This window comes from Struthio camelus, chromosome 20 (genome assembly GCF_040807025.1).
Source record: "Struthio camelus isolate bStrCam1 chromosome 20, bStrCam1.hap1, whole genome shotgun sequence".
NCBI lineage: Eukaryota > Metazoa > Chordata > Aves > Struthioniformes > Struthionidae > Struthio > Struthio camelus.
Window position 1 is genome coordinate 7,783,915 of NC_090961.1, and position 27,961 is coordinate 7,811,875.

Below are 27,961 nucleotides of genomic sequence, written 5' to 3' on the forward strand. Positions count from 1 at the left end.
TTAAACTTAGCTTTGGTTTCCATATGATTGGAGAGATGGTTCCTTCATTCCGCCTCCTCCCAGGGATTTAACCAATGGGCTTTCTCTCGAGGATGTTGTACCGCCCCCTTCCGCCTCGCGCGCCGTTCCCTTCCCATTGGTGGAGGGGAAGGCGGCCGCCTGACGTCAGCCCCCGCCTGCCCGGCGGCGAGGGGGAGGAGGCAGGGGGGTGTGGAAGGGGGAGTGTCGGCCGGCGCCGGCGCGCAGGCGGCTGCGATTGGCCGCGGCGGGGCGTCACGGGGCGGCCGCGGCGCGTGGCGCGAAGGCGGAAGCGGGCCGCGTCGGCGCCTCGCGGCGGCGGCGGCGGTAGCGGCGGCGGAAGCGCCGCCATTTGCCGGCGTCGCGCGCGCGTGTGCCGGGCGCTGGGGCGGCGGCGGCGGCGGGGCGATGCCGGGGGCGCGGCGCTCGCTGGCCGCGCCGGTGGTGAGCGGCGTGCTCTGCCCCTGCGGCTCCCCGCGCGCTGCCGCCGCGGCCCCCGCGGCGGAGGGCGGCGGCGGCGGCGGCGGGGGGAGCGGGAGCGCCGGCCCCTGCGGGCGATCTCTGTGCGAGGCCTCCGAGCAGGACCGGCGCCTCCGCGCCCTCTTCCAGAAACTCGACGTGAACCGCGACGGCGCCCTCTGCATCCACGACCTGGCCGTGGGCTTGGGCCGCCTCGGCCTGCACCGCACCGAGCTGGACCTGCTGGTGAGCCGGGCCGGGGGGCCGGGGCAGCGCCGGGGGGCGGCCGCGGGCTCGGCAGGCCCCGTTCGTGAGACGGTGCCTCCCCCGCCGGCGCCGGGCCGTGCATCCCGTCGTCTCTCGGAGGTCCTGCTGCTGAGCTGGAAGGGCCTGGAGCGGGCACAGGCGTGGGGGGGGGGGGGGTTGTTCAGCTGCTCTGCTTTGCTCTGCTCCCCCCCGGGCATTTCTAGCCTCTGTGCTCCCCGAAAAGCAGCACTGCAGCTGGAGGAACCCCCTTCCTTACTAGCTCTAGAGCTGCGTGCTTGTGAACTGAAGCCCTCTGAGATTGAAAACCTATTGCTTGCACAAAAAGAACCGTAGAAGAATCCTCTTTCCCCAGGTCTGAGGAGTAGGGAGCTTGCACGCTTATTTAAATTTTTAAAAGAAGGGAAGGATAGGTGCGCTCAGGCTGCCATGCAGCTTTCATTGCGTTTCCTCTCTTTGGCACCACGTTCCTACTTAGTTTCTTGCCCAAGATAGGTTATATAAGCTAAACTCGCTTTTTTAATTACTTCAAGGGGTTGTGAGCATCTTAAGGATGGGAAAGCTGTTATATTTATACAGTTTGCAAATGACATATACAAAATATGCCTCACACTGATTTTTTACTTTAGTATTGGAAGCTGTGCTCTCTTGTGGTCCTACAGCTTTTTTTAATGTGATGCTGTACAGTGAAGATGCTAGGCTTCAAGGTTTAACGTAAATAATATTGCTATATTTGGTGTAATTTAGCTCTTTAGGAGTCAGGGTAATAAGCTTGTCCTCAGTGCACACTTTTCTTCTAAAAAAGGGACTGCACTGAGTGACCTCTCGTACGTTACATGAAGGACCATAAAAAGCTGGGTATCCTCAGTCAGTAATACGCAAAAAATATGGGTGCAGTCAGTGATGGATGATCTCAGAGTGTCTAAATCTTGCAGGAAGAGAGTAGTTTAAGAATAATCTTTGAGTCACTGAAAAGACATCTAATTCAACTTCTCTTTCTCTCCCTGTGCTGGGAGTGGCCACCCAATTTGTTTGAGTGGCTTTAACTATATATGTCCATCCTTTCCAAAGCTTCTAGTTGCTTTTTAAGTTTGAATTCCCAGCATCTTAATTTTTAACATTTTTGGGGCGGAGTGGAAAGGGTTGGCATTTCCCTTGCTGCTTTGATGTATGAGATTCTTTGGCAAATGTGAAGATCTTGCAAGTGGTTTAGGTCTGTTTCTAAAAATAATGGTACTGCCATGGTGACTTTCTGTGCTGTGTGCTTTGGTAATGAAATATCATTGTAATTTAAATCACCTGTGCACGCCCTGTGACATGTTGACCTGCTGCCACTCGTGGGCACTGAATCCCTTAACTCTAGCAAAAGTCTGTTTCATCCGCTGGAATGGTCTGCGCTTACGTCTGCATGCCTTTCTCAGTTTGCAATCCCTTTTCTTCCTGGATGTGTTGTTCAATCCAGCCTGACGTTTTCCAGGCTAGGAAATACTATGAAACAAAATGCATTTTTACCTTCCGGCAAGTACTTTCTTTGCTTGCTACGCTTCAGAAAGAGCAGAGAGGAAATGTGTTGCAGGGATTGAAACTGCCCTGTCTTAGGGAAAAGCTGTCTGGATGCTCTTTGACTAGCCTGTACTTCTGCTGAAGTTCTTGTCTGTTGATAATGTCCCTCTGCCCTTTACTTCCTCTCTGCTCTTTTCTCAGAGCCGCATTCACATTTATCCTTCCTACTATTCCACTATGCAGGAAGTGGAGGGTTAGATGAATAGAGTTTATAAAGCATTGTTAGTACTGCAGAGCATCCTGTTCAGCAGTGTAAAACGCATCTATTAAGAATGAGAATGCAGAGTTCAAGACTTCTAAGTTCTAGTTAGACCTGTGAAAGCAGTCTTTAGGGCTGGCTAGAAAACTTCCTCCTTGTGTAATTTTTAGGAAAAAATACACTTCCTACTTCCCAGCAGTTCTATTAATAAGTCATTCTTTTTTTGTCCCCCACGTTTAGCTAACAATGACGTCTCGACAGTTGGAGTAACTAATGTGAAGTGACACTTGAGAAAAATTCTTAAAGGTCACGATGAAAAACTTTTGTAGGCATGGTGTTTGGAGACAAATTTAGGCATAAATCACAAGCATTGCTTTTGATTAGTAAAATATGCTATGGCTCTGGCACCTATTTTTTTTTTCCTTCCGTGCAACGGTACATTTGATATGGGAGTTACCTTCTAGTGTTTGGGAGGCGGATTCAGAAAATATTTGACTCAAATGTCAGGTTATCACTGATCTTAGCTGCGAGTTGCTAATCTCTCTGCGTCAGTAGGCTAAAAGTCATTATGGTAACAGTAATAGTTTTGGCCTGCAACATGGAAAGAAAAATGAACGATATTTTGGCTGCTTCAATAATTTCAGCACTTAAAGAGTTCTTACCAAGATAAAACCCTTTGCAGCATTCTTGGAAAATTGCTGCTTTCTGTTTCAGAGGTGGCCTTCAGTGTGGTGGGGGAGAGAACAAGGTTGGGCATAGGTGTCCTTCGAGATGGAATTTGCTTAAGTAAATGCTAGCTTTTTTTTTTTTTTTAACCCATGTTGTTATCTTTAAACCCTTTGACAAATACAGTATGCCAAGATAGTATGCCTTCCAAAGAAATGCTTGTTTGCACTGGTTAGCCCAAAGCAAATCACATAACTTTGCTTTGTTTGAGCAGTAAAGTGATAACCAGGTGAATAAAAGGCTTTCTCGTTATGCTGTGTAAAGGGATGCTGCTTTACTACTTAATTTAATCTACCTCCAAAATAATCTCTCTTGTTAATATTACTTTTTTGACTTCCCTTATGAAAATCTTTATACAGACTTATAGAACTGAAAATATGCACCTAATGGGAGCATGGCTACGTTGAACACGGACTGTTTTCTCCGTCATAACTGGAGGTGTTGTATTGTTAAAGGGATGTACCATTAATGTATAATAATAGTATTTGTGTACTTGCTAATATAATTGTTTTCCTACTGATCCTCATTAACTGCAGGACTGGAGTGCTATTCTAAGGCTTCATCTTTGCTGCGGAAGTTCCAGACAATTGAACTTGTGGAATTGATCCCAGCTATCTAGATGGAGACTGAAGTGGTGCACTTGGTCTGCCGTAACCTCTTCTGTGGTGGTGCTGAACATCCTCTGGTGGACTAATTCTCTCGGCTCTAAGAAACAGAGCAAACACAACCCTTGCCTCTTTTCAGTTTTAACTGTCCATTTGCCTCTGCTGCAACTTTGATCTTGTGATACTTTCTTCTCCTGAATTCCTATGTGTGACTCTGCCTATTGCTGCCTTCATACCAGCTTTCCTATGTGAAACTGCTGCTGAAATCGGCACGTGTGCTTTCATCACCTCTTTCTTTGCCTGATATGTCCTCCTTGATCTTCAAGTTCCAGCTGTCCAAACACCCACGTCAGTTCTGTTGTTCACTTTTCATTGGTACTGGAGAAGCGTAACTGCACTGCTGCAGTCAGACTCTGCAGGGTTATGTTTGCTTCAGGCTCCTCCTCAAAATGACTTTGTTTTTAAAGTATGGCTCTTGGACTCTTCCAGCTGTTGGAGAACATTGTGTCTGTACTGTTTTCTGCGATAGTTTATCAGTTAGCTCTTTTGGAAGAGACTCCACAATGGATAACTTGAGAAACATTTTCTTTGATAGCAATTGCAGTCATTAAAAGATTTAATTTTATTTCTGATAGATGATTTATTTTCTGTCAAACCTCTACTTATCTCTGTCTTCCTTTATCTTCCTTTTAGACTCTTTTTCTGTAACTATCTTGCTCTGCAAGATTTTTTTTTTGAAATATTTTGTATTAAGGATACTATGCATAACCTACTAAGATTCTCAGCCATTACAAGGGGTAGAGGAAGCATGGAATCTTATTTTATGCGATGCCATGACCTCCTTTCCATTCACAATCATCTGGAAACAAATGACTATGCCTGTAAGAAAAGACCTGAATTTTTATTGAGTTACAAACGTTTCTTTAGGATGAAAGAGCAAAATTCACGTGCTGTCAAACTGAAATATCTCTCAAATGCTATATATACTTTAATACAACCTCTTTATGCTCTGTGTGTCTTGAATCCTACTGAGTCAGTTCTGAAGCTCATAATTAATCTTTAAGGGTTGAGCAACGTAAGGGCAAAATCAAACAAGTGAAGCAGTGTTAGTTTTGAAATACCAGTTGATAGCCTTCTTTCTGTTGTAAGGTATTTGCCAACAGCTTCTCAATCACCTATCTCCTCACTACTCCCAAGGGCCTAATTTGGATACCCTGAACCAGTTTTGAAAGCAGTTTTGCCTTGTGTTAATAGCATGTTAAATAACTCCATATGTTTGTGCATAGTGTGCATTAAAACAGCAAGCAAGGAAGATCGTATTTGCTGGCTCTGTAGGGAATGGAGGCCTGTTCTTGCTCTTGGTAAGTTATGAAACGTGCAGTTTGATGAAGGCCCTTTTCTCGTGCACTTGGGAAACAGGGTGCAAGCTGAGTAGAACTGTTTGGTCAGTGTTCTAGTTGTGGACAATGCCTTTAAATTTCTGGTAAGCAGATGAGTTAGTGTGAATTCTGTGTTCTCTCTTCTGATTTAGGTATACTAAAGATGCGAAATGAACTCTTTGTAATCAATCAAATGAGTTCTTGACAGTCCCTGCAAAAACTTTGAGAAGAAATGCAGTGACTGGCTTTGACACAAGTAAACTTTACAGCTACAGTGTCAGTTATTAATAGACTTGGCCAGGAGCCTCATAAAGCTAAGACTTTGCCAGACTAGAGGGCTGCCCTGTGCCGATGGCTATCGGGGCAACTGCTTGGCATACTACTGGCTGTTTGCGTTGACCGTTCTGTCTTCACCCAGAGGTCTTATGGGGAGGATGGAGGGAGAGGGATGCTGGAGACCAGGGAGTCTCGTACAGCAATGGTGGGAGTCTTCACTGTGCTGCTCAGGCTTGGTTTCTGGTCATCAGGCATGTTTCAGTGCAATTTATGGGTGAATCTAACAGTGTGTGGCTACGCAGCATTCAAAGGTGTAGACAGGAAGCGAATTTTTAAGTGCAAATTTATACAAGAAAAGCTCATCCTTGCCTGATTCACGATCCTTCATTTACAGAGAAGTTAAACTTACGCAAGTGTAGCCTTATATCTGTGTACGTACCGGACCAAGTATGTAACTCCTGAGATGCACAGTCCTGAAACGTTCTTCCAGGATCACCCTGTGTCCTACCGTGCAGCCAACTGGAGAAGCCTCATGGTTCTCAGGTTTATTTAGCTCAGACTTTTGCCTTGTTTACAAACAGTGATAATGAATTAAGGATGTGGTCCTGACCTTTGTGGGATATAGCTGCAACTCTGACTTGAGTGCATCAATTATAAATGTTGACGATGTGTGGTAAGAATCCGTTTTGCAGAAATGCATCCTGCATCTTTGTAGCATTATGTTCCTGCAGGTTGGTGTATGTTCTGAATTCTGTAGTGGAGTGGATGCCTGGAGTGAATGCCTGTAGGATAACTTGGTTAATGTACAGAGTTTGGGTGAAATGAAATAACAAAATTGATCTAAATAAATTGTCTGTGCCTATGTAGAGTATGCAATGGGATTTTGGCCTTTCGAGAGGAGTGTGACATGAAGTATTTAACATGACTAGTTTACTCAGCAAGTATGGAAAATATCTCCTTATCCTCATTTTTGGTTTTGGATGATTAGGCAGCTCAGGTAGGCAAAACGAAATTTTTGAGATAAGGGCAGTTTAGAAGAGAGAAAGGAAGGGGGAGGGGAAAGACTTCAGAATACCTGCTGGTGGTTTTTTTTTTTTTTTTTTAACAAAGGTGAAGAATTTGACTGAATGTTGAGCAGAATCCTTAGATGGTTGATTTGTTAATAAGATTGCATGAACATTATAATAGGGACTTGGTCTCTTATTTGGGAGCCCTACAAAATGGTGTTTGATGCAGCTCTGTGCTTTCTGTTGCGTATATTATAACCTGGTATGCTATTGGGAGGGGGGGAAAGGAGGAGGCGTTTTTCTTTCTCAGACCAACTTGCAGCAAATGGTAAATGAGTCTTTGTTCTGGTTTGTATTCTATTGCTATATTTGTGCCTGAATGTGGGGCGTGAACACACTTTAATGACACTCCAGACTTTTCCTTGAGGAAGGCAGGGTGGCTGTGATGACTAACATCAATATAGAAGGACAATGGAGACGTCTTAGTTCTTATAAGTTACCTGTAGCAAGATGCAGGGGAGTTTCTGGCATTTAGAGTGGTTCAGAGAATATTGCAGTAAGAACTTAAATGGTTAGATTGTGAGCTGCATGGGAAGGCAAAGCTCTTTGGTATCTGAACCTACACTGCTAAGCCTAGTTTTTGGGAGAACGAGGACCATGCTTGAGTAAGCTTGGTCCCAGGCTGCAGAAAGAGAATCATTTTCACACAAGCTATCTTCCTGGTGTTTAGCTCTTCGCCCTGTGATATGTGCCTGTTTTAACTGACTAGTGCAGCAAGAAGATGACTTTCTTGATTTCTGGGTATTAAGGATGCCCTTTCTCTTGGTCAGTCCCCAGTTCTTCCTGTGATCTGATATGACCTTAGTGGGAACTTACTGTTCTGGACTCTGGCTGCGTATTCTCGCCCTCCCTAGTATGCTGTCTTTATGCGTGTGTGTTTGGCGCTGGCCCTCAACGGCTTTAATTTGTCCACTGAAATTGCTAATCACTTGCACCAGGGTTCCTGTGAAGTGACCTGGGTTTCTTTGTGGCACTCACTGAACAATGCTCTGTGTCACCTTAATGCATTAACACAGCTGAATGTTACTCTACAGTTTAATTATATAAGCAGCAGTGGCCAAGATATTTTTACTGAATGATGCCAGAAGCACTGTGCAGGGTTTACTTCTGCTCTCTAAAGAGTGGAAAGCTCCTGCGTTAAGTTCTGTTTTTCAGAAATTACAGTTAAAAAGAAGTGATTGGAAGAGTCACACTTGGCCCAGACCTGGGCTGAGGAGCTCGTCTGGTATCTCTGGACTGCAGGCGGCCCTTCTCAGGGTGTTTCCTGGAGAACTCTGAAACCAGATGAGTCACCGCTGATTCCTGCGGGGTCACTTAAGGAACTGGAGATGGCGACTGCAGTGGCAGCTCTTCCTGCGCTGGAGGAGGAGAAGAATCATCACTTTTAGAACAGCTTCCCTCTGCCTCCCCTTTTCCACCCTCCCTTGCACATTTTTTAAATGTTAGCTCATTGTCTGGTGATGGGACTCAGATTCTTGCTGAAAAACACTGCGCGTTGATGCAAAAGTCTTCTAGAAGCCATCAATAAAGCAAATAGTCTGAGACTGAATTTCCAGCTTGTACTATGAGGCTGGAAAGGGAAAATGACTATCAGAAAGCCCAATAGGTAGGGAGAAGTCTGACTGAGCAGGATACAAAATACCTTGTTCTTGCTACACAACAACAGAACCTTCCTTTGACAATTTGCAGTATTGAGGAAAACTTGGTTTAAATTAAGCCAAGCACGTTATTCTCTTGCTCCTTCCTTTTCTCCTTTGTCTTCGTTTGGATAGATTGCATGACTTTATTGTAATTTTCTCCCCCGGATATCTCATGAATATCCAGTTTGATGGGGTAGGATTCTGAGGCCAGCTGACATAGGCGCGTTTTGTCTCCAGAGACTGGTATGCTGGCTGAGTGCCTCATTTAAGATCACTTTTAGTGCTTTTGTGTCTTAAATCTTGAGCTAGATTCATGGAAACAGCTGGAATTGAAGGGCTGACTCTTTCCAAATGAAGTCCAGTTTTGGCAAGCTGTTCTGGTGAGGCCTACTGTCGGTTCATGATTTCTAGACAAAAATCAAATTTTTTTTTTCCATGATCAGTTCCTTTGTTTAATAGTTCAGGTGGTGCTTGCTGTATTTGTTGCATCTTTTTGCGTGTGAATGATTGGCTTCTTGGTGTCCCTGGTAGGGTAATATTTTTGTACGAATCCCCTGCAGGAAAGCAGTTGCCTTGCCTCTAGCTCTAATCATCTCGCCATTACTAGCTTTATTGTTCTGACCTAATAAAACTCCTCGCTTGGTTAAAGAAATGCTTGCTTCTAAATATGATTAGAAAAGTCTGTGTGTCCTCAAGGAGCTATGTGGATTAGTGCAGTGGAAGAATTCCTTTGAGGTTTCCTTTCATGAGGATAAAGGCCAAGGAAGCATTGCTGAGTTTCCACTTTAATTGCGCTTTAGACATGTAGTTTCTTGCACAGACTACCTGACACTATATCAGCAGTTTTTCTGCATAACATTAGCTTATGTTTAGTGGTGTGTGTATGGCAGGGACTCCATCTTCCTTTGTTCGTGCGGAGACTGCTGGGTCTAAAATAGTAATTTTAGCTGGTTTAGCAGGTCCTTCTGAGCAGCAACCCATCATTAAGTGACCACTGAAGACAAATACAATAGCCCACTTGTATGCTTTGCCTTTTGTATCTTGGGCTTGTTCTTGTGAGCAGCTGAGCCAATCTGGCTGCCTGCTGCTGCCACAGTAGGCAACTCGCATGCCCTTTCCACAGGCTCTGATACTTTCTGGACCCCTTCCATGAGCAGAGTCAGCTTTCCACTGGGATAACATTCTTATTTTTTTTTTTGGCTGGGTTAGTGAGGTAAAGGAGCTCACAGGAATCTGAGAAGGGTGGAAGCAAGGTAAAGGCAGAGACAGAGTCGGTGTGGATGTATGAGACATCCTCCTTGAGCAGCAATAAGATCACTTCATTGCTTCTTGTGAAACTATAGCCTTAGGCTAAGGAAAGCTGGTTTTGAAGAGATCTGCCCAGTTTAGAAAATCTGCTTTTTTTCCTCCTTTGGCTTGACAGCATTAGAACTTTAATCTGAAATGCAGTGAGTCGGAGCCTTTAATTTGATATTTTAGAAGTATTTAACTTCTGTGTTTATAGTTGTGATGACTGGTAACAGCTCAGAGTAATCAAGGCATGGTGATACTATTTCATTCCCTTCTACTTGTGCCCGAGCCTGGGCTTCTGACCGCATCCCAAGAAGAGAGAAAGAAAGGGGGCTTCCTGCCCCTTCATCTCCAGCATTACTTCCTGTAATGCTGGAGATGCATGTAGGTTGTAATTTTTCTGTTTTGTGAGGTTTTTTTTTTTTGGTCAATCTTACAGTAAAAAGCTTTGCATTGGGTACTACGTGCAGACCTTATAGTTGAACAGTATTTTTCTCTTAAGTAACTCTAAGTGTATTTGCAGAAGAATTCTTTTTTTACATAATTGTCTAACTTTTTCCATTACTTGGGCTGGTCGAAGGAATTCAGCGTTAACCAGTCCAAAGAAGTATGTTCATGTTTTTCCTCTCAAAGTTATTTGCAAATTGGTGACTGCTTAAAGCTTGTAGTTCTTGCAGTTTTTTGGATTCTAATTTCATGCCTAATATCTGTAATGCAAAAGTATCCTACAGCCTGTTGCTGTCAACTGAATGTGGAGGTCAACTGCATGCAATAGGCTTTCTATGTTATGTCTGTGAGGAGCCTTGGGTCGTGGAAGCTGTGGTTCTGTATTTCTGCACCTTTTGTGTGAAGGAAACTGCTGTCTTATGGAAAGCTCATGGTACCTTGAAAAGTGAGGCACGTAATGCCCGCTTTCTGCAGATTGAGAAGAGGGGCCAAATCTTCTACTTGGGAGTCAGTTGTTGGTACTTTAGAGTAGAAAATGAACCCTTACCGTCTCCAGCCTGCTGTTGTGTGTGCCAGATGCAGATAGTTCAGTTCTGCAAAGGTGGGTTAACTTTCCCCGGGGTCCCCTCATCAGAAGGCTGCATGCTGGCTGCATCTCTGGTGGAGGCACCGGTCCCTGCAAGAAACCTCACAGCCGGGGATGTCGACCATACTGCAATTGCTCCCGGGACAGTGGAGGAAAATGTGGTGCTCTTACTACTTCTTACTCTTCCTTTTTTCAGGGAACATCATATGCTCTGAGATATATGATGATATATACTTGTCCTGTTCTGGCTTGATCTGCTGCTTAACTAATTCTACACTCGACCGAACACTTAAACAGCCCATCAGCAGAGCTCTGGCCTGTTTGACTAATTGGCAGTAGTTTAACCACAGCTTATCACATCTTGCACAGATGAATAATAATAGATAAATGCTGCGCAAGTGCGTCGCTGCGTTGCACTGAAAGCCAAATGGCAGAAGCATAATGCAACACCAATGCGCTATTGTAATGATGGATGAGACTATAATAGACCAAAGGGAGAGGGCGTAGTTAGAGGTTAATTCAGCCATGGCCAGGAAAAGCCGACTCCTCTCTGGAGGACCATCTGCTCCTCTAACAAAGAGCTGCTGCCCAGCCCGAGAAGCAGGTACATAAACGCTCTGGACAATGCTGTGCTGGTGAGTTGCCTCAGGGCTATGGCTTATGCACTCGGAGCAGCTGCCCCGCTGCCTGAGCTGGGCTTTCTGCCCGTACCTGGCTAATGGAGGCTGGCAGGCGGCGGGCGCGCTCCTCTGCAGGGCGCCTCCTGCGCCGAGGGCGCGCTCCCGCCGGGGCTGCGCGCGCTGCCTCGCTCCGGAGCACCGCAGTGTTGGGAGCGACGATTGGCTGGGCACTGCTGCAGTGGGGACGCAGCCTGGCTGCTCAGCCTGGCTGCTCGTTTGATGTGCCGTTAGGATGAGCTGGCGAGCGCAGGTTAATTGGCAGCTCTGAGCAGCTTCTTTCAGAGAAGAATTTTTTTTTTTTTTTTTTTTATAAAGCTTTCCTCTTAAGCGCAACATCTCGGCTTTTCTGCCCAAGTGTTCTCCAAAGCTCAGCGTCTTGGCTTCTCCATGCCAGAGGTCTTGTGCTTTGTCTCTTGCCATCAGATTTCTGAGGCTCTTGTACAATGAACTGCTTGTCAGGCCAGGCACGACTGCAGTAGCAGCAATTTCAAAAGGCAGGAAGCGTCCGCAGGAACGGTCTGTAAAGAATCTGAGCCCGTGGAGTTGCTGGGCTGAACCTCCTGCTGGCTGCCGTGCTGATTCCCATCTCGGGGTTGCTTGGTAGTGCAGTCACATCATCCTTGGCAGCAGGCAGCTACCGAGCACGCAGGGTTTCCCTGTCTGGGACGCTCACTGGAGGAGCAATGCTGCAGACCCTTTGGCATTTTCTGTCTAGCTTCCTTCCCAGGGCCATATGCCAAGGTCCTGCAGATGAAAAAGAGGATGAGGCCAGAAACACGACCCCACTTCCAGGCCCCGGGGAGAAAGGGCCAAAGATGTTGGGGAAGCCACAGGACAGAGGGACTGATCCCACTGAAAGGAGACCAACTATCCTACTGGTGGTTGGACCCGCAGAGCATTTTCCAAAGGTAACGGGATATCCAGGGGGACTGAACAGGGGTTGGTGCACGTGGTAGCAGAGTATGTGGTCTGCTGGGAGTAGGGGGGCTGCATAGGAAGTGTGCAAATAACCACTGTGTGTGTGTGTGTGTGTGTGTGTGTGTGTGTGTGTTGGGGGGTGGCAGCGTGGGGAACAGGAAAAGGGAGCAGCATCCAATATGTGTGCTTGCTAGAAGGGTAAACGTGGGGGGGACCAGTGGAGTAACCGGGAAGAGAAGAGGTGACCTAGTCTTCTAGACATGATGTTTTAAGGATAAAGTTACTTTTTAGGGGCACAAGGGAATATGGGGGGTTCTAAAGGTTCCTTAGTAACTTGTAAGAGGCATAACTGAGAAAGCAGGGAATGATAATGCACGCTAATGAGGAGTCCCACCCCTGCACTGGAGACTGGCAAAGGATCACAAGATCTCCCAAAACGTTCTGGAGCTGATCTCTGATAATTCAGCAGTCTGCTGGAAACTCCAAGGAACCAGGATGTTTTGAGCAAACGAGTAACTGTCAGTGTGCTTTGAATGGCACAGCCCGGAAAACAGGAAAGCCTGTCCCTTGGGAGCAGGTAGTGTAAGGAAGAATCCGAAATCTGTGTCAAGATGGAAACTTCCCGAGGGGTGGGAGAAGAGGGGGTGAGGTGGGTGCGCACAATAGGTGGAGAACAAGTGCTGAGGCTTTGTCTGGGGGGAGGCGAACAAAAGCTGCGTAGTTTAGTGCCTGCAATCATAGTACGATATTGGCTGAATGCGATTTGAGTTTATTTCCGCAGGGGAGGCAATGCTGTTCAGCCCTCCCGAGGATGGTGCAGTCAGTGGTGGCTGCGTGTGGTTTGTGGCCGAGGGCGTGACCTGGGATTAGGGGGGAGAGAGTGAGGCAGAACCCCTGCAAGTGGTGGCAGCCCAGAATAGTAATACTATGGGAGGATCCGCAGCAGCAGTAATGGTGGGTGACTTGCAGGATTCAGCTTATTTGATAGGGAATCAGGCATAGTTGTTGCTGCAAGCGTTCTCTCTGAAATGGGAATGGACAGATTGAAGTCATACAGGGGATTAAAGTCCTGTCTGCTGACAGTTTGGATGGAAAAGGGCAGGGTGGCATTTCACATTGTGGGGAACGAAAGCTCCTCCCTGTCTGAATCAGACTGAGAAATCTTCAGGGACTTTTGCCTTCATCGCTACTGTTAGCAGTTAGCGCTGTGTATCTTTTCCAAAAGAGAAACGTGTACGTGTTGAGATGAAGAGGACGTTTGTGTGCAGAGGCTGAGAAAGGACAGAAGCTCAGAGAGCTGAAGGAGGTTGTGATGAAAACCTTGGAAGAGTAGGGCTGAAGATCTCTGGTATCTTCCGGGGGAAACAATGGCCCTACAGTTGGGGAGAGTCGATCTGTTCACACCCGCAAATGAAGCTTTCTCTGGTATCAGCTTCCTCCTCATTTCAATCTCCCCTGTCCTGTGTGACCCTCAGAAGCTTTGCTGTATAGGAACCCTAAAATTGGCAAATGGAGAGATACATGTAAGACGTGATAAAATAATAAGGACATGTGGTAAAATGGAATTGAGTTACTGCAGCTTAGGAAGTAACTGCCCATCTGCTAGGAGGTTATGACTGTAATTTTAGCCTGCCCTGGTTGTAAAGTAAGACACAGTGTAAAGCTCTTCAGTTGAGGATTATGCAAATATGTTTTACCTTGCAATTCAGACAGGCTAACACTGCATCCAGTCATCATGGATCAGCTGAGGAACAGTAACTTGTTAAGCTGCAATGACTTGTTTGTACTTGACCATGTATCTGTGCTCTAATTACACTTCTTCAGGAGAAGTGTTGCAAAAAAATCTAATATAGCATCAGGCATTGATTCTAAATTACTGTGAGCAGCAACTGTTATTTGGTGTTTAAAGAAGATGCGGGAGATGCAGGGATTTGTTCTCTGCCCCTGAATGTTTGTGACCCTGGGATAAGTCTCTTAACTGGTCTGTTGCTTTGTCTCATAAAAATGCTTCTACTTATTTCCTAAAAACATATGAAACTTCATGCTTCGACAGTTGAGGTACTGTAAGGGACTTACAGTATTGATGAACTTGATCAGAGGGGTTTCCTGTCCTGGCAGTTCCGTCCTTTCTCTAGTTGGTATGTTTCTGCTCAGGTTCTTGGTTAAATGTAACTATTTCAATGTGAGGTTGCTTCCACGTGTGGGAGAAAACACTGTTATGTGATGTGTTCCGTCCTGGATATGGGTACAGAGGAGAGGGATGATCTGCCCCGGTGTCATCATGTGGACTTGTAACTTTGGATGTGTGTGTTGTCAGGGGAAGAGGTCACCTTTCCTGGAGTGGTTACTTCTATGTCAAATACTAATCTAATGTTGTCTGCCTTCCTCTTGCATAGCCTTGGTTGACTGCTGCTCTTTACTCTGGGGTCTCTTAAATGATTAACTCCCTTCCCTTCGTGCCCTTAACACTCTTAGTCTGTGATTTGTTAGGACTTTCTGTTCTGTGCAATTAATTATAAGCTAGTTTCCAGAAATGAAAAATATCAGTCAGCAGGAAATGCTAGGCAGGACCTAGTGAACCCTCTGAGCAACGATGGTCCTCTCTGGCCCATGCGGTACTTGTCCAGAAAGCTGATTTGTCTCCGAAGGAGGACGTTAGTTACGGAGTTGTGATACTATAACTGGTGGCGGCCCAATCTGGCACTTGATATTTTTAGAGGTGTGGATTTTCTTACCAAAGCAAATTCAAAACTAAACAGCGTACTTTTCTGCTCCTTGTATGGCTGCATCCTGTCTTTGGGAGGTGCGTTCTGGAACTGATGTAATAAGTTTGTGATGAAGCAGATGCTTAGCAGAATACACATAACTGGGAGGGGTTAACATTTACATGGCAAGATGTTGAAATTCATAACTCGTGCAGCATTTAACTAAGATCCTATGAAGAAACTGGAAAATGAGTTTGCAGCTTTCTTCCTTCATGGCTCTCTGCCCTGTCCTTGGACTGACAGAGGAAAAGATAATCTGCTAATAAAGGACGTAGCGTATGTAGCTCCTCGCTTGTGAATCCCTAGGACTGGGTGTGCTGTTGCCTGCAGCAGTACAGCTACGCGCATCGCAGGGATCAGGGAGTGGGGCTGGCTGCGGTGCCGAGATGTGGTCAGGGACCCCTGCTAGTTGTGTTCGAGCAGCATTGAGCGCTGCTGCTCTGGAGAGCTGTCTTGCTTTCATATGCCCAGGCTTAATGAACTCTAAAAGCTTGCTAATGGTTTTTTTTCCTCCTCTTCCCTTCATCATAACCACAATAGCTGATATAAACTTCATTTATAATCTGTCTCTCCTTCTTAGCTCACTGCCCTGTAATTAATACCCTGCTTAAAATCCGCTTTATTAACCCCGTTACCTCTCTCTTTTCCTCTGACGTAGGTAGTTAAGAGTTTCTTTCCTAAAATGTGCAGATTGTGCCTTTTGTCTCTAGCTGCCAACTGTGGATGGAGTTTATTAGGAAAATCTGCATCACGTTGGCATGGCAACGGAGCTGCCAAGCAGCTCTAACAATGATGCGTGGCAAGTTGTGGGAAGAAACGCGGAGGGACTTCATGTTTGGCAGAGCAAATTTGAAGTTAGGTTTGTTCGCTTAATAGCTGAGGCTGGCGGGGGGAGGCTGCTGGCCTGGGTCAGGCCGCCCAAGGCGTTTGCTTTTGGCTAGCCGTGTGTGGCATCGGGACGGTGCTTGCAGCAAGGCTTGGTGGGAAGGCTGGGCTGCGCCGCTGGCGAGTATATAGCGAGCTGCTGCGGCTGATCTTTAAGAGGATCTGGATTCCCTGAGAAGATCGTGTTTTCGTGCGGAGAGACGTCAGCAAGGGAGTAGGTTAAGCCTGGTTAGGTAACATGGCACTAGTGGCACAGTAGGCGAGATGGCTGGGGAGGGAATAAGAAGCCAACGGAGGTCGTGATTCTCAGGGGTACCAAACTGCTGCAAGTCGTGCTCTCTTAAGCTTTTTAAGAATCCTTGAAATAAAGCCTCAGATCAAATATTCCCAATTCATGCAAGTGACGTGCAGTTCTGCAAACAGCTTAATGAGGACCTCATTTTTTTTTTTTTTTTTTTTTTTAAAACCTGAAGAACAAAATACCAGGGTAAAGATGTAAAGGCCCCTTGTGCGTTAGGACCAGAGGAGGAGAATGCTTAATGAACTTTGCACTGGCCAGGCAATCTGTTCAAAGAGAGCAAACAGAAGGAAATGTTGCTGTGTCCGCAGCGGTAGGGAAAGCTGTTAGCTGGACTGGCTTAAACCGGTTTTACTTCAAGTGCAGGCAGGATCATGGTGTTTTGGAAAGCTGGTTATTGGCTTCTTTCTCATGGGGTAACCTCTTTCTGGCAAATCTCAGGACTGTAACTTTATTTTAAATTTCATATTAGGAAGGGGGAGTCCCGTAATTGAGCAGAATTCTGAGCCTGATGTGCTTTTCCTTCGCTTTCCCCACTGTAGCGCTGGGCGTTATCCCGTGCATCAGACTACACTGAATTTTCAGAAGCCTGTAATTATATCCGCAGTAAATGATGCATGTGCCTCAGTCCCTCTTCAGCCTGCCCTGTTCTCGATGAAGCTCAGGAACTTGCTTACGAAGTGGTTAAACTCTTGAATGGTAGAAACTGGAAAATGTTGTTCTGCCTGGGCCGCTTTTCATTATAATGCATAACCAATTGAACTGTTTAATTGTAGTTGGGAGAGGAGGAAAAATTAGTATGCTGTCGTAACTGCTGTGTGGACGCTTGGCTACGCTCCGAAGTGACTGGGTCTGTTTTGAAGCCTGCCCTTGACTTTGATGGTTTCCTGGGTATGCGGCTTAATGGCAAACCTTCTCCAAACACTTTGTTGCCTGCATTAATAATTCCTGAGTGTTGCAGAGGAGAACCTGGTGTGTATGGGTTGCCTGCTCCTAGCTGGCACAACTGTTTTTTGGAAAACTCCCAACTAAAAGCTGGTCGGCTCTGGCACAGCAAAGCCACCTTTATAAAAAATGGAATTTTGAGGCTTTTATTGGCGCTTGATGTCCCAGATGTGGTAAGAAAGCAGTAAATGGATGGTATCCTGTCCTCTAGTGTGTTAGAAGAATTTTGGGAAGTAGGAGAGGAAGATGGTGACAATCCCTTTGTGTTTTATGATGGGAGAGTTTATGATCAAGACTGGTTCCTGCTGTGCTGTGTGCATAAACCTCTGGAAGGGTGAGAACGGGATCAGAAAGGATTGACTTGATGCAAGGGACAGCAGGTGAGCCAAACCTCACCTGTGGGCCAAAGCCTCTTGGGCTAAAGGAGCTGCCTGGTAAGAGTTAACTTGCGATGGAGGGTGATGTAAGGTCTCTGCAGCTTAATGGGAGCCTGCTGTTGAGCAATTGGAGGCAGCTCACATGCCTCCTCCAGATCCGGTGTCTCGCTGCAGCGGGTGGGACTGTGCGACTCCAGCTTCCCTTTTAAGTAGAAGGGCAGGGCTTGTACAGCCAATAGCGCCGGAGCTCGGATAGCTCATAGGCATGTGTCTTGAGACTCGCCGGCATTTCCTTTCCACTACGTACTGAAATTAGCTCAGGGGATTCATTCAGTTCTGCTTCCCTTCCCTTCCCAGCCTGTGTGAATAGGAGGGCAGCTGAGTCTTGGGCACGGGAAGATGCTTTGTCTCTGTTTGTACGTGCCGGTGTTAGGGGAGTCCCAGACGGAGTTCGAATACTTTGAGTCGAAGGGGTTGCCGGCTGAACTTAAATCCATCTTCCGACTCAGCCTCTTCATTCCTTCCCAGGAATTCTCCACCTACCGCCAGTGGAAGCAGGTATGGCCGGGGGGAAAGACCTGATGGGAGAGGAGGGAGCGAGCAATATAATGATACTGTAAAACTCCTGAAGTGGCTAGTTGAAGGGAGAAAAGTTCATTGCAGCTGTATTGTTAAGAAGTAGATACAGCCTGGGCAAATTTCTTTTGCCGCTTGGCAGGGATTGCTGAAGCAGCATTAGAATGGACCTTTTTCTTTCCAATTCCTTTGGTTTGAATTGGACAGGAACTCTGTACCTCTAAGACTGTTCAAAACAGTTGATTTGACATACGCTACATCCTAAAAGGGTTTTTCTGAACTGAGGAGTCTTCAGCTTTGACTGACTCAACTTTTCACATCCTCTTCCTTTTTCTTGCACCCCTCCCTCTGTCCCACTTCTGACGGGAAGTGTGTAATCTTATGTCAACTCAAAAACTGGTGCGGTTTTGACCCAGGCGAAGGTGAGCGGATGTGTGCTGTTAGCCAGAGACTTGCTCAGTGCAAACTGTTTAGCAGTTGTGGAGGGACCTAACTGGGAGAGGGTGGGCAGGAGTGTTTCCCTTTGTGCAGAAGGGAGATGCGTGAGATCTGCGGAGGTCTCTGTTAGACTCTGTATCACAGACCTTTGTTTCAAGCTGGTGCTACTGGCATGATACCCGTGACCATGGTGTCAAGAGCACAGACAGCTGATTATTAACCAGCAAAGCTTGTAGGCTTTTTTTAAATACCTTTGCACACACACAAACCGGGGGCATAACAGACTTAGATACGTGTGGGGTCCCAAAGCGTGCCGCAGGAGCAGTGTGTTGTACAGCTGACCGTAGAAACATCGGCAGCAAGCCGTTGATGCTGTTGATGAGCAGCTCTGTCTACAGGGCACAAACTAAAAAGCTCTGCAGAGATTTTGTTTTTGCTGTTAAAGGCAAAGAGCTACAGGGAGATACTTGCTCAGGTCTTTGGAGAAGATGCTGGGAGCTTGACATCTTTGTCCTTTGCCCATTCCGGGAAGTAGCTGTGCTGCCTTTGCAGGTTACTCTTCTACAGGTCTGTAGTGTTTTTGCTTTGTGAATTTGGAGGGGCAGGGCTAGCTGAGCAGGACTCCCTACTGTTGTTAGGGGAGTACTGAGAGAACGGGAGCAGTTGCACAGTTGCATCTCTTCTGTAGTGCCTCTGAATTACTGATGGCTGTGGGCTGGTTGAGGGTTACCAGTTAGAGGGAGGCCCTGAATCAGCTGTTCAAGGCCAATCGGCTGACATGTGAGAGGCACTAGTCTATCTTTAGCCTACGAGTTGAATGTGGGGCCACCTGTGAACTTTACAACAGTCATATGAGAAACTGCAGCCTAAGAGTACTAGGCATATCTCAAAGGTCACTGCAGCTGGGACAGCACTCTCTTATTTAAGGTTCATAAAATGATTAGGAATAATCTTAATAGCATTAGGGCTAAGGCGACCTAATAGGGCAGGAGGGAGACAGCAGAATTTTAATGGTGAAATATTTAGTATTAACATCGCTTAATATGGCATTGAAGTAAAGGCCTGTGGCTTATGAAAGGCAATGTGCTCACAGGCAGAGGAAATATCGTAATAAGCTTAGATGTACCTAAATAGTGGTGAATGGAGGGTTAGTCTGGTGTTTGATTTCTAGTTCAGAGCTCCCTTAACGGCCCACCTGCTGTTCACCTAGACGTTATAAGACTTGAGACCAGAATATAGGTGGACTGAATCACACCTTGTTTAGTGTTGGTCACTGATTCCTGTTGAAAAGATTTATAGACTGTCAAAAGAAACTGACTGAGCAAGAAGGGGAATAGGAACTCCCTGAGCCACATTCCTGCAGTCTAGAGGTCACCTGCCCTGTTAACAGGTAGCCACGTGCTCTCAGATGGGACAGTCCACGTGCTGTTGCCGCACGAGGAGCGGGGTTAATTTTTAGTTTCTCTGTGTTGTCCCAGATGTCTGACACAGTTGGATCTTGTTCTAAGCTGTGTCCTATTAAAAACCTTTTCTTGTTCTATATGCATCTCATGGGAACTTGCGTAGTTAAAGTACATAGCTGCAGGGTACCTAAACCAGTTTATAGGAGTGTTTTTTTTTTTTTTTTTTTAATCTCTGGCTGTGTCCACTGGAGCTGCACAGGCTTTTTCTGGTTGGAGTTGGTTGTTGCCAGAGGCAGCTTACTACTTTAAGCATCATATGGGGCATGAAATTCCCCCTCTCATTCAGGTGTTTTTATTGCCTGAAGTTTTGTGGTTCGCTTCTTCGGCAAATCTGTTGCTTCATATTTCATGCACGTGGAGGTTCTTGAACTGTGTCGTGTAAAGAGTTATGCATGATACAGGTCTGAGATTAGATGCATGATACTAGCAAAGTAACCCGATCGGGATATGAGATGTTTGGTCTGCATAACTAGCTTTGGGAGAGTTGCCTGGAAGCAGGTGACTTTAAATGCACTATTGCTGCATTTAAATCTCTTTTAAAGAGTTGTCATAGATCTGTCCTCTACTTTCTAGGCGGAAAGCCAAGTCATCTAGGAAGTGATCTTTAGATATGGTAGAAGAAGGGTCAGATCTGCCTGAATGAACAAAGGAATTGACAGTTTTTGTTTGTCTTTTCGACAGAAAATTGTGAAGGCTGGAGACAAAGACCTTGATGGACAACTGGACTTTGAGGAGTTTGTTCACTATCTCCAAGATCATGAGAAGAAGCTGAGACTGGTCTTCAAGAGTTTGGATAAGAAGAATGATGGTAAACACCTTTCTCATATTCGTGAATAGACCCCTGATTGTGTTAGCTTATAGTATGTATACTTGAGTTCAATGACTTATCTTTGCAGGCCGTATTGATGCCCAGGAGATTGTACAGTCTCTTCGGGACCTGGGAGTCAAGATCTCTGAGCAACAGGCTGAGAAAATACTCAAGAGGTGAGGATTCAGCTGGTTCTTATGTTTTACTGAACAGAGTAAGCTAGATGGAAGTGTAAGGCTATGGAACCTATCTCCTCCTTCTGCCCTGCACACACTTTCCAGAGACTTTGGCTGCTCCCTTTTTGCCTATTCTTCATCTTGATTTTTCCATGAATTGAAACCTATAATGCCGTAATGCATTACGGAGAGTTACAGTCAGAATCTTGTCTTGCTGCCCTGTTGTGGGAAGGGGCTTACACCTGACCCTCTTTGCATCCCTGTCTGATTGTCCTGTTGCCCTGAGCTTGCTGCTTTGGAGAGGGGCTGTGCAGTTGCTGTATGGAAATGCTGAGTGCTTTATGCATGTGGCACTAACATGTGAACAACCACTTATTTGTGCTGTTTTTTCCTCTTTCTTTCCTCTGCAACCTTCCCTCTGTCTGTTTGCCTGTCTGTCAGAATAAGGACGGGACACTTCTGGGGTCCTGTCACCTAGTAAGTATTATTTTCCCTTCGGTGTCAGTTATGCTGGTCTAACTTTGGTAGGAGGGGGAGCAACAACTCCTGTGGTTCGGTTAAAGGGGAGAGAGAGGAAAAAAGGGAGCCCATTTTTAACTCCCTGTATTGTTTGGTGAAGAGAAGATTGCCTAGCTGTGTCTTGTGCCTCTCTTTAGAAGGCTTTTGGTAGTTGCTTTGCAGAGATTCTTGCAGGCCTGCATAATCGAAGGGAAGGGGAGGAGGAACTGGTCTCCCAGTGGCAGTCTGTGCTCATCTCCTGGTAAATCTCTTTAGCATGGATAAAAACGGGACAATGACAATTGATTGGAATGAGTGGCGAGACTATCATCTGTTGCACCCAGTGGAGAACATTCCTGAAATCATCCTGTACTGGAAGCACTCTACGGTAAGAGATGATTTCTCCACCCTAATAGGTCTTAGTCTTTTCTCAACCTCTTCATGAGAGCCCTAGCCCTCAGGAGCTGCTATCAGCAGTCTCTGTCTTTCTCTTCATGGTTCAGTAGCTGCCTTGCCCTAGAAGCCAAATCGCTTCCTGTCCTGTTATTTTGCCATCTATCACTGGTGCAGGTGATAACTGCACATTCTGCAGGCTGATGAGTGTGTTCACTTTGCTTGCACCTCTGAGAGCTCATACCAGTGGCCAGCTCCTGCTAGTTCAGAACCTGTCAAGACTAGAAACTGATAAACTGATATAACAGGCAGCCGTCCTTCCTGGACATATTTAATGCGTTGTGTATAGCACGTAACAAGCTTAAACTGGCTGGAAGCGCAGAAGGTTCCAGAGTGGTCCAGCTTTTTCCCCATGCAACTGCCCATTAGAATGATCCACAGTATTTTAATAGAGATAAGTGTTCAGCGGTTCCCAGTTTCCTGGACAGAAATCTCTAAATGGTGAAGGGTTCCCTTGTGACCTGCTGAGCATTCTCTAGCAGTGGCAGTGCCTGTGGTTAGATACAGTACTTAACAGATAAGCTGCTGACTTGAAATAAGCATATTCAGCGCTTCAACATTTAGCACTGATAAAGAGCGGTAAAACTTTGGTGAGATTGCTGGCTGATCAAACGTTTCTGAACACCTTACACTTTTGCAGATCTTTGACGTAGGAGAGAATTTGACTGTGCCTGATGAGTTCACAGTGGAAGAGAGGCAGACAGGGATGTGGTGGAGACATCTGGTTGCAGGTGGAGGTGCAGGTGCGGTATCCAGAACCTGCACAGCTCCCTTGGACCGCCTGAAAGTGCTCATGCAGGTACGATGGAACAGTTTCAGTTTATCTGAGTACTCAGGCTGATTCCTTTAGTGTTCTGGCCCAAGTGATGCCTAGGAGATGATAATGTCCATCAACGCAGTACAACACTCTGTCTGGGTTCAATCTCCTTGCTCTTAAGCTGGCATCTTTTGAAAGCTTTTTGGACTATTTGAGTTATTCAAGTCATGTTCGAAAGTTATTCTTCGTTGTCTAGAAAAGATGTAGAGAAGGTTTGGGAGGTGGACGTGTGAAAACTCTCAATAGAGCGCTTTATGGTTTAGAGCATTGGAAAACTTGTGTTTTGGTGAGACAGGTTCAAGTCTTGTGTTCCCTTGAAAGACCCAGATGAAAGTGGCTGTGCTGGTCAGTTGGTGGAGCTGGTACTCAGTATAAGTATAATCCATGTTAGAAAGGAATTAATTATAAAAAATGATTTTAAACTGCTTTGTCACGGTACCTGCGCTCGAGCCAGCTGAGAATTCTATTCTTCTGGGTAGCCAGCCCTATGCTAGGTATGAGAGTTGCTGGTTTCACCCTTCCTCCCGTTCCAGAGGGAGATATTGATGAGATTCATTAGTCAACTAACGTTAGGCTTTGCAAAAAGGAAAAGAAGCTTGCTTTCCTATTGTAAAAGTTAGCTGGAAGGGATTAAAGCCTTGGTAAATCTTTGGGCAAATAAAAAGTGCCCTTTTGTCCCAGGATTACAGAAGAACGTAGTACTGTCGTAATCAGTGCTGGATCTGATCCAAGCTCTCTCTCTCTCTCTCTCTCTCTCTCTCTCTCTCTCTCTCTCTCTCTCTCTCTCTCCCAGGTTCATGCCTCCCGCAGTAACAACATGTGCATCATTGGCGGTTTTACTCAAATGATCCGAGAGGGTGGACCAAGGTCACTGTGGCGGGGGAATGGCATCAATGTGTTGAAGATAGCACCCGAATCTGCCATTAAATTCATGGCCTATGAGCAGGTGAGTAAAGGAGTATGGAGGAGCCTCACTGCAGAGGGGTCTGTGGAAGGACAAGATTTTGATCTGACTCATGGGAAAGAGGAAGGCTGGGATATAATCAGTGAGCCTCAATGTTTTTTTCCTCCTTTACTTCTATAGATCAAGCGATTTATTGGTACTGACCAGGAAATGCTGAGGATTCATGAGCGACTGTTAGCTGGTTCTCTGGCTGGGGCCATTGCACAGAGCAGTATCTACCCGATGGAGGTAAGGCAGGTGGTTGATAGTCCAGCCCATGAGGGGTCACGGAAAGCTGCTGAGATGGGAAAATAAGGGTAGACCATCAGCTCTATGATAGCTTGCCTAATGGGCTCTTGGAGATGATACGGAGTAACGTTGCTTACGTGTCACTTGCTGTACTGCTGGCCATCTTCCTCTTAAGAGTAGCATTGGCTCTGCACTTTCCTCCTATTGATGCTTTGGTAGGTCTTCATGGCATTTATTCCTGTCTTCTAGGTTCTGAAAACACGGATGGCTCTAAGAAAGACGGGACAGTACTCAGGCATGTTGGACTGTGCCAAAAACATCCTTTCGAAGGAAGGAATGGCTGCCTTCTACAAAGGCTACATCCCCAACATGCTAGGAATCATTCCATATGCTGGTATTGACCTGGCAGTCTATGAGGTATGGAGCCTTTAACCCTTTTGTAGGGCTATGCTACTTGTGTAGCTTTATCACTGTCACACCTGTCGGTTAATACAGGAAATTAAATACCTTTTAAGACTCATCAGGAAGAAGCTTTGAAGGGACACAAGAGGATTTTAGCCCAAATGGCCTAAAAGATAATCCAGTACAGTGGATTCTCCTTTCCCAGTCAACACCATGCATGGCCCCTTTAATTTTCTGCCTCAATTCTCTTACCAAAAAAAATCAAGTTTGTTTCCCAGGTAGCAGTAGTTCAAGAAGATCTGAGAAGCCCAATGCTTCGGGCTGAAACTGTACATAAACTTCTCTGTGCCTTTTCCTCTAGGCTGATTTTTACGTAATCTGATATCCTTCTCATTGCTTCTTCATTGCTAACATCTGGCTTGTTTCCTCCAGACACTAAAAAATGCCTGGCTGCAGCGCTATGCTGTCAACAGTGCTGATCCTGGAGTCTTTGTTCTGTTGGCTTGTGGCACCATCTCTAGTACGTGTGGACAGCTTGCCAGTTATCCCTTGGCTCTTGTGAGGACACGCATGCAGGCCCAAGGTGAGAACTTTTGGGAACTCTGGAGTAGAGTGTGAACCGCTGTCAAGGTCTCTGAGCGGGGTGAAGGTCCTCTAGTGTAAACATTGCAACAGCAGTCTTAACTAGCCTGAGCAGTAGCTGTTTGCCACACTATAAGAGGACAGCGGACTTTGTCCTGCCCTTAGCACTTGGAGTCAGCCACCTCCAGGACAACAGTTTTGGTTTGCTAGAGTTTTGGGCTGAAGGCCTCTGAAGAGCAATTTAGGAAAATGGCTGCGGTGTGCAGCATAGCCATGTCTTGCTGTGTAATCCGATGCTGTCCCTCACGAAGCACCTTTGGTCTGTGACCTTCCATGTAAAGTGCATGAATCAAAACTGCTCTTTAAGACAGGTCTGTCTTTAAAGCGTTTTACTAGATAGGCTATGTTGTTTATTGTTGCTTTTCTTACTGCAGCTTCAGTTGAGGGTGCTCCAGAAGTGACGATGAGAGGACTGTTCAAACACATTCTGAAGACAGAGGGAGCGTTTGGTCTCTACCGGGGTCTGGCCCCGAACTTTATGAAGGTGATCCCAGCTGTAAGCATCAGCTACGTAGTTTATGAAAACTTGAAGATGACTCTGGGTGTGCAGTCACGGTGACCAGGAGATGCTGAGGACTTTGAACTCTGAAATCTTGGGCTGTGATCCCAAGACGTATAGCCATCTCTCATTCTGTGAATGTGTTGACACTAAGCTGACTAAGCAAAGCTGTGAAATCTCAGATAGCGTGTGAGTCAGTAAGGGGGAGGGGAGGATCTGGTGTCCTTTGCCATCTTGCTACTCGGAGCTTTTCATAAACCATCGTGTGGTCCTTTTTGTTGGGCCTTTCGGGAGACCAGGAGATGTGCTCCTGGGAGAATCTGAATGCGTGAATTGCTGAGGTCAGTTCCTAGCAGTACAGCAGAGTAGCAAGGATTGGGGGAACAGGTCTGCTTTCAGCATATGACATGTACAGAACTGTTTGCCAGCGGATGAGCACCTTCTGACTTGCTGAAAGAGCTTCTTTTTCCATTCAGTTGTTTAACTTCCTACCCATTGTTTAAATTTGTACAAACCTTGTGTAGGAGCTGCTGCCACACCAGGCTTGTTTATTATGTTTACATGTATTCTTTTGGGTAGGAGACATTCATGTTCTGCTTCCAAGACTTGACATGAAATGTAACTTTGAAGTATACTGTTTTTTTGAGGGCTGGTGGGCAGTGGTTTAATCCAGTCAGGCTGAAGATTACTTAGGCCAGCCTGGTGAAGAATTAGGATTATTTATTTTTTATAGGTTTAAGTGTGTCTCATAAATCCACTAACAAGATGCACTTACTAACAGAAGCAGCAGACTAGAGCCTGCATGCCTGTATCCTTTGCATGCTGGAACTGGCTTGTCTTACACTCAGCAGGGGCTTGGAAAGGGGAAGGCTAGAGAGCCCTGGATGGACTGGCACCTTGATGCATGGCTTTAGGGAATAAATGACAGTATTTCACTGCTCCTGTGCAGTTGTGCTCCCAGCACTGCACGAGAGCCCCTGTGCAGCATTGCATGGACTTCTGAATTTCATTCTGCCTGGTGCCAAGGCTAGATGATGGACCTTTTCCAAACCCTGTGCCTACGCTGCTATCTATCTCTTTAGACCTCTTTGTAGATTGATGTTCAGGTTTGCATTAGAGGGATGGAGTCTCCAAGCCAGGAGTACGTCTGCTGTGGGAAGGGGTGTTAGGGAGAGGGGCTAGTTGTCATTGGGAGAGGTGAGCTTTCAGTCCTGAAGACAACTGCTTGCTTTTCTTTCAAAGGGTGCTTTTCATAAGGCTAAGGGAAAGAGATGGCTTTAAAATTTATCTGACTGCATTATGGGCTACTTTAGTTGATAGGATCAGGCTTCTGAGGCCTGGGAGATCCTCATCCAACTTCTCATTTTGGGCAAAATGGACCAGCGTTGCATTCCACTGTTTTACTGCTTAAAGCATATTTATTTTGTATTTATTTGAACAGAGTTATGTCAAACTATTTTTATAGACTTGTTTAAATGTTGTTACTGTGCTTGTATTTCTCCTGTTTTAAAAAGTTCTCTATTTGTTCTCTTACATCACACAGCTGAGTTGTGGGGAAGGACACTGAAGTCACTGGTGTTCCTTCTCTCTGGGGCTTGAGCTGCCTTTCCCACACCTGGGGTTGTTGCTAGAGGACCTCGGCCCTGAGAAATTCTGCAGTAAGAAGCCATAGGAGAGAAGGGAACTAGTGAGGAAGCAGTCCATTGGGATGAGGGGAAGAGGGTGCAATGTGAGGCTTGCCTTATTTTGGAATTGCCTGTGTACACGGCTGAAAAGGTTTCAGGTGGATGGCCGAAGTTGGGAAGTAGAAGGTCTGTGTATGTTGGATGTCACAGTGGCTAATTGAGAGGGTTTTTGGGGAATTTTTAGGTAAGGGGGGAGGGGAGAAATCTCAGGGACTAAAAAAAAAAAAAAAAAGTACAAGTTTCCAGAGAGATGGAAGGAAACTTGCACTTGGACACAAGCTGCTGCGGTTGTGCTTTGAGGCTGAGTCAGCAGATCCCACTGCTGAGCCAGTGCTTTTCACGTGGCAACAGGCACTGTGGAGAAGTCTGGGAAATCAGGAAGGGGTTTATTAGTGCTCAGCAGCTGCTTTTTGGCTGGCAGGTTTTGGTGGTTTATGGAGAACCTTCCAGGGGAGTTTCTCTGTGTTGACTATCCAGTGCTGTCAGTAGTTAGCCATGTGGAAATTTAACCTGGTATCTGCATTACTGATAAGATGTTTCTTTTTTTTTTTTTCCATCCCGCCCCCGTTTTTGAGACCTGCCATAAATTCTACAGTGGCTCCTTCCTACCAGTGTGGCCTAATGGGAATATTCAGAGTGCAAAAATCAATGCAAAATGACAACTGTCTCTGTAGCCTCTGTAGCTGTAACCACAAATTGTTATAATGCAAATCTAACTCAGATTCTTCATGTAGGGAACAGTCTGCTAATAAAGGTCTGTCAAAGAGATATCACTTGCCTGTGTCTCTTGCTCAGTATGTGTTAATGGTGCTGCCTATGGCCAGACTCTTCCTGGAGCGATTCACTGGATGCTGACACTGGGAATGATCTGCCCTACCTGGGAGAACAGAATACTTTTTAAAGAAAAAAAAAAACAGCATAAGCA

At 45.9% G+C, this 27,961-nt stretch overlaps 1 protein-coding gene across 7 annotated transcripts; it reads left to right on the top strand.

The window, feature by feature from the left end:
- Window positions 1-411: 411 nt before the first annotated feature.
- On the top strand, window positions 412-27,804 carry SLC25A25 (solute carrier family 25 member 25). 7 transcript variants are annotated; one of them, XM_068914764.1, is made up of 12 exons: window positions 593-723; window positions 3,766-4,715; window positions 20,546-20,672; window positions 20,761-20,848; window positions 21,290-21,325; window positions 21,623-21,734; window positions 22,440-22,598; window positions 23,410-23,562; window positions 23,701-23,808; window positions 24,058-24,225; window positions 24,643-24,793; window positions 25,227-27,804. In XM_068914764.1, the coding sequence occupies exons 2-12, from the start codon at window positions 4,668-4,670 to the stop codon at window positions 25,409-25,411; spliced, it is 1,335 nt and encodes a 444-aa protein (XP_068770865.1). In that variant the 5' UTR covers window positions 593-723; window positions 3,766-4,667; the 3' UTR covers window positions 25,412-27,804. The 7 variants fall into 7 exon arrangements, with proteins under 7 accessions (XP_068770862.1, XP_068770865.1, XP_009665254.1 ...); XM_009666958.2 differs by lacking the exons at window positions 593-723; window positions 3,766-4,715 and adding an exon at window positions 11,497-12,107; XM_009666960.2 differs by lacking the exons at window positions 593-723; window positions 3,766-4,715 and adding an exon at window positions 17,614-17,945.
- Window positions 27,805-27,961: the final 157 nt, after the last annotated feature.